The sequence below is a fragment of the Ptychodera flava genome, chromosome 19, assembly GCF_041260155.1.
Source record: "Ptychodera flava strain L36383 chromosome 19, AS_Pfla_20210202, whole genome shotgun sequence".
Taxonomy (NCBI): Eukaryota; Metazoa; Hemichordata; class Enteropneusta; family Ptychoderidae; genus Ptychodera; species Ptychodera flava.
Genome location: NC_091946.1, coordinates 29,314,085 through 29,321,164, shown reverse-complemented (window position 1 = coordinate 29,321,164; position 7,080 = coordinate 29,314,085). Strand labels below are relative to the sequence as shown.

The 7,080-nt window shown below is 35.5% G+C and overlaps 1 protein-coding gene across 1 annotated transcript in view; it reads right to left on the bottom strand.

Moving 5' to 3' along the window:
• Positions 1-3,728: 3,728 nt before the first annotated feature.
• Positions 3,729-7,080, bottom strand: part of LOC139119195 (motile sperm domain-containing protein 1-like) — a 12,124-nt gene continuing 8,772 nt past the window's right edge. Inside the window, exon 6 of the mRNA XM_070682873.1 lies at positions 3,729-7,011. Coding sequence (XP_070538974.1) covers positions 6,980-7,011 — 32 coding nt within the window. The 3' untranslated portion in view covers positions 3,729-6,979. The remainder of the gene's footprint in view (positions 7,012-7,080) is intronic.

Sequence of the window (7,080 nt, the reverse complement as noted above, 5' to 3'; positions counted from 1 at the left end):
TTTTGTGTGGTCGACTGCACAAAAAAAAGGTAATATGACAATGTAAAAGACCGACCCATCCCTACATCAGATTTTAATCAGATTGGAATGGTGGCTTTCAACATCAAGTACTAGTATGTCCATGTTAGTACAGCTCACAGACAATTGCTTGCATGACTTTGTGTGTAAATTACAGAAGCACACACAGGCAGTGTCTTGGAATACTCAGTATGCCCTCGTGAGTATTATTTATATGATAATGAGAGAACCACATGCAGACTGTGGCTTGCAACACTCTGGGCAGTTGCTTGCAGCACCACTCACAGACAGTTGCTCACAACATGGAGCTACCAAAAGATGCTCACAACAACACCCTGTACCGCTTTGTGAAAGACTCAACCACACCCAGACAGAATACACTGTGTGTCCATGACTGTACAACACACTGACACAGAGATTATGTTGCAAGACAACATTCAATAAGTGGTGCCGCAACAAACTGAAGTAAGTACCACCATTGGCAGGGCCTATATGGTTATAGGCAGGTGAGACATTCATGGCAAGGTTGAAAACATCAATACTATTTGTCTTGTCTGGAAACAAATGATTGCGACAGGCAAACTGGTATAGAGTGATGTTGTCGAAAGCAAATTTATAAAATAGCAATGCTTTTCTAGAAAAGTTCATGATTCTCTTCAATTTTCATATTCACAAAGTTTGTACTTTCAGGCTATTAAAACTACCCTCATGTAACCAAAAGCATGAGAAGTAATACCATTGGAAGGGCGCCCTCACAGTCAAACAATGACATTTACTATATCACTTCACTCAAGTAAAATTTACCAAACAAGGGTATGTAAACCGGGAACAAATTTCTCTCTGGTTGCTACGCACATTGCTATAAATCAGCATTTGATTTTTTAACGATAAAACTGACTTGTTTCCAAAATTTCTGATGAATCTAGGGCATGATGTATTTTCTGCAGACTGAAAATATAAATGACCTATTAAAATCAGGTCAATTTCCTATGTGTAAATTTACCTAACTTCTTGAAAGTTGAAAGGTGTGAGACAAATCTCATATAACAGGAAACATTTTCATCAAGTTTAAAAGTACAGATTGTGGACCCTGCTAAGGGTGGGTAATTTACTACTCAAAGACCACAGCCTTGTCGTCAAGATCAGAAATGTTCTATTCAACTTCTGAAAATTTACTGAAGCGGAAATGCACTAGAAAGTCAGTTGTGGTTGTGTTTTGAGCATGTTGCAGAAATTTGATGCTTCTGTTGTTATAGAATAGAATTAAATATTCTACAGAAGTGAATGCATATGATCTTTGACAAATTTTGGTCAAATTTCGAGAGCCATTCCACAAAGTCCTCAGAGATATTTCAGTCTGTGATGTTTCTATCTGGTTCTATTGAGTGTTTCATACTGATGGACGCATCCATGCGTACTGACAGGCATAGAAAAAGACAGACAAAATTTAATTCATGCCATGATGAATAAATCATTTTTATTTAACTTTGCATAGACATAGGACAAAGCCTTATAGTTATACATTATGTTTAAAATCTCTGCAACAATACAATTAATTAATTATCATAGAAAATGAACAAAACTGACATCAGAAATCAGCTGAACTACCGGTACATTAAAACGTGTGCTTTTGTTGGCTCTGATGTAAATTATTTAAATATATAACAACATTATAAGGATAAATAAAGCTGAACATACTAGTTTTGCAATAAAACATCTATGCCTTGACAATACTTTGTAGCATGTAAATTTCAAAATGGCAGGACAGGGGTGTATGTTAGCTGCTAATAATGTCACTTTAATGAATTTCCCTACAATGCCACATAAAGTGATGTCCAAAGATTGTAAAATGTCTCACTTTTATACACAGGTGTAATCAAATGAAGAAAACAGAACAAAGCCCAAGTGCAAGTTTACTATGTCAGTTTACAGTTAGGTATTACCAAAGTAGACTTCTTCAAACCTACAGTGTGAATTAACAAATGGGTCACAAAGGCCCTTTGCAATGTATATCAAACAAATTCGTTCACACGACCTTGACCTTGACATGATGTCAATTGTTATTAGCATAGTAGCATTGTAGAAGTTACTTCTAAATGCTTGGCACAAATTATCTGGCTTTAATTCAATAAGGTTTGGTTGGCTAATTCAATATCTATATATATATACTGGTATATATATCTGTGTATTGACCTACATGGAGAAATGGAAAGTGTGGTGATGATTTCCCTCATCTAGAAAATACGTCCATTGTCAACATTTTGCTTTATCAGGGAATTCTCAAGGTTGCATCTCTGCGATCATTTCACTGGTCTAGTGTCTCAGTCCTACTAATTAACACTATTGATACAATACCAGCATCACTATCAAGGTACGGTATTACCCTAATGGGTCACCATTTTTTGGGAGAAGCGCATTTGCCACCCTCCCTTTCCACTGTGCACATGAAATTGTCTGTATTTATGGTTGGGTGTGTTTTAAAATTGAGTTGAAAGACTGGGAAGGACTGTAATCTGGACATAACACCATAACCTACTTTTTGTGGATAATCACCAATATGAAATGCAATGACTGTATCTGGTATATACATACAGGTGAAATCTCATACAGGTTGTTCAATACTTGGCTATATACTGTTATACCCTGTCATTACAATAAATATTGACTTTCTCCAGTGTATTGACCCTGAAGGCTGGGATGCCCTACATGTGAATATTTACAAAGATTGCATAAGGCAGTACCACAGCCTGGCTAATAGATGATGTTCTTACAATTACAATTTGAGATTCGAGATAAACTGTACTGCCTTTTGCCTCACATGCAACTGTCACAGCCGCGGTCCCAATAAAGCCCTCAAGACGACCCTGTCATGCGTTCTTGATATGTCAATGACACAAACTCTGAAGTGGCCTACTTCCCTAAATTCAAGGGCACAGTCACGTTTGTCCTTCAGAAACTGGTTTGCTGCCTCCCATATTAAAGAGGTCTCAACCAATATGACACAGACTTTGTATCATTTCATAGACGAAATAACAACTTTGGTTTCTTTAGGTTCCAATTCCAACAACTATTTTGTTGAAAAGTCAGAAACCTGGGCACTTAAGCCTGTCACCCCCTTTCCCTGTATATGGGCCAACCAATCTTATTGAAAACTATGTGGACGTACCAAAGTCTAGGGGTGAGAGATGTGCTTTTTGATAAAATTGTGCTAACATACGTGAATATCAGCATCTACCCTAATTACCCTTTGTTTGTCAAACTTCTAATTTTGAATACAGTCTGATGTGAAAATGACATCATGCAAATAATTTACATATTCATGAAAACTTAGCCTAAAGTCTGTATATGCTTGACAGTTGATAAATGCTGATTTTACAGATACTGACACCAAGTGTAAGTTTCTAAAACATCAAAGTAAATAAAAACAGATTCAAACTTGCTCACATTTGTGATGAGTATTCTACAGAAAGTCTCTAAACTTGAGACAGGAGTTCACGTTACGGAACAGTGTGTTTTCTGGATTCCCTACTTGGTAATGTTGAGATATCTTGAACATTTATTTCCATTAAATCTATCCCTACAAATGCGAAGCATGTGTTTTGCTTTAAATTTTGCAAATTGCAATACCAATTTCAATTTCTACATGACTTCAGAGTCTAGCCGAGTTCATAGGTTTGAACACTACCACAAGTTGGGCTTTTCCGTGGATGACTAAGCAGACTTGTACAGTTTCTGGCACTGACTAAAATTCTGAATTTGTCATTCCCTTCAAGGTTACATATACCAGCAGTTGCTTCATACATACCTTCTCCTGGTATGTACATACTCGTACCTCAGAGATGTTTATTAGCAACACTGACTACTGGTTGTTAACATTATGATTGAATTCTATCCAATACAGGATGAAAACTTCTTCAATCACTGTCATATACCAGGACAATACCATTTTAGACCACCATCTGCTACAACTTTTGATATATTTTTCGGTATTTTTATTCTACTCTGATTCTGCTCGTAAAATCAAATTGAATCTCCTTGTGTTCAACTTGTGATATAGCTTGAATATGAGTGTCCAAAATTTTGACAACAGAATTAAGAGCAGGACCAGAAATTCATTTGTCAACAATAAACACTGCATATTACACTCAATGCATTGTTTTGGCATGGCTATAATTTTTTGTACTTCAATTTGGCTCAGGTTGAAAAAAAGGGTAAAAGTACACATTTTCAACTGTCACTGCTTTTGTCCCTCTGATACAGAATTCTGCTTGGTGCACAACCTGTATAAGTGGTTCACAGTGAGCCTATGGTATGGACAATTCACGTATATCCTTTCTAAAGAGAAGGGTATATATAAACTTCTCATGTTATAACCTTCATAAAAATTACTTTATCAGTATCACTTAACCAGGAATAGTATGATACCTTAGAAGATTCTATTTCATTTGTTTATGGATTAATTTATGTACCATCTCAATACATGGTTTTGATTGGATAAATGAAATCACATGACCATAGCAAGCAGCAGTACTCGATTCATTGTTCTCACTTCAGTGCTTGTTGACTTTGACTATTTATGTGATGTTTATCTTTTGTTCTCCTTTGATAGTTATGCACCATTAACAATCTTTTTTTTTAAAGATAAAGCTGATACAAAAATCAGCCGTTGTAACCAATCGATAGCAGACTTGCAGTTACAGGTGTGTTTCCTTGCCATCAACATATTTCTTGACCGGGTCATCAAGAATTTAGGAGTGGCTACCACTGGTTTAAAGAAATAAACTTGGGTAATCTCCTGATTAATTCTCATGAAAAATAAAAAACAGAATCATTTCGAAGATCAAGACAAAAATAGACATATGGCAGTATATGCCTATGATGTCAGAACCACCGAGATGACTTTGGTACAAGGGCTAGATAATAAATCATAAAATATGTTTGCATTGAAATTTTCTCTATGGACGATTTGATGGTATATTACTTGTAAACAGCACCTGCACCACGGAAAGGATCTTTAAAATGATGCACTCAAAATGACAGGCTGCATTGGTTTTTAAAATTTTCAAATATCTAAAATATTATAAATGTCAAGTTAAGTTGCAGATAGATACAAAATTCAAGATTATGCCCAACAGATCCCATAGGAAGTAGGCGAGATCAAATTTTAGAATCAATGTCTGAAAATCTGACGAAATATTTTCATAAAATATACATTTGTTCTTTAAACATGATTCTATGAAGAAACTGCAGACAAATGTTTAAGTCTCATTGTCAGGTTTTGTCAATTTTAGGTTTATGTCTCATTTTCAAGTTTTTCAAGAGCAAAATTCGCATGTGAGTCAAGTTGTAGCATCTATTCACTTTTGCTGATGTAGTCTGTGAAAAATAAAACTAATTCTGTGCACTGACTGACTCACTCAGTACTGATGTTTGTCACTTGCAGCAAGAATGTATGGATATTTGCATGTAGTGCACGATTCTAGGCAAATGGATATGTTCACCATTGATAGCAACTGTTACTATGGGATTTGCATACCTAATGCAACTCATGCATATCCCCCTTTGCATATATGAATACCATTATGATGCACTTCAAGAATTACATGGAAAGTAGGTCAGGTCATACTACAGTCATCCTTTTGGCAGATAACTAAACTGTCTTGTAAATATACAAAGTATGTTGGAACATGTAGCAGTACATAAGGCAATTAACAAAAAAGACAAACTTTGGTGGGCAATTAAAATAGATCATCTAAAGATTGGCGATACAATGTACATTGGATAAAGTTAAAAATAAGCACATCTAGGTTCAGGAGTATCTATACCACTTTGAAGTTTTAAAATCTTTCGATGAAATATCTTTTTAGTATACTCACAGTGTAATTTTCATATCAATAAATACAATGCCAAAACACCTATTTATCAGAACAGCTTACTATGGCATATAAAATTGCAAACAACTTGAAAAATTGCAAATAAAAACACCTTTTGGTGCTTTAATTACCAGGGAAAATGATAGAAGGCATTGTAAAAGTTTGTGCAAAATGGTGACTTATCTGAGTCAGACTTGAGTGTAAATGAACATCTATTTTAACGAGTCATGATGTAAAACATTACATGTGAAATGACTCTGTAATAATGCTAATCATATACCCCTAATTCAATATAAATGGAATGCCCCACTCTGTTGAAGAGCATTGATCACTTCTGAACCAAACGAACCACAGGGGTGTTCAAGTTGGGTTTGTCAGTCTGCGTAAATTAATCCTCTCTGACAAACAAATCTTACAAACATGCTGCCCATCCAATACATTATACACTAAAAATTACCTAAAAATATAACTCTCAACCCTGCACAACTGAAGAAAGCTGGGCCCATCTCTCTCGCAGTATTAATCATTGCTTGCCTGAGGATGCCTGTCATGGTAAACAAATACAGACATACCCCTGGAATAGTGTTGAAATGTTCTGTAGCTTAGTACGGGCCCAGTCTTCCACAGCATTGCCTTTAAAGCCCCATTAGCTGTATCTTTTTGCATTTTACTAACCAAAGGACTGCCATCTAATCTTCAAAGAGATATTTAGATTCCTTTTATTCAGCCATATTCTCTTGAAATTGTCACTGTCAGTCCTTGATGATGGATTTGATCAATTTAATTCAGGCGCATATGCATATAATTGCATATAATTGCAGCGGCCATATTTGAGTTGAAACTCAAAGATTACTTAGTATATAGTTGTTAAAATCTAAGTTGTGTGTTTAAAACGTTTGAAAAATGTTCTGTGGCCACACTTCCATAGGTTGCATTTGGTTTCAAACCATCATATTGAAAAAAAAAATGCAAAAAAATATACAGTTAATGGGGCTTTAACCCTGAAACGCACTTACACTATTAAAACCAGAAGGATTGTTTTCTCTTAAATTCTAACCATGTGTTGAAACTATCAGCCGAATGTCGTGTCATGTCCGCAATATCACCATGGTGACAAGACCTGTATGGGAGGCAGAAATGTTGGTACATTACATTACAATATCCATCCAAAGAAAAGATATTTTGTTGA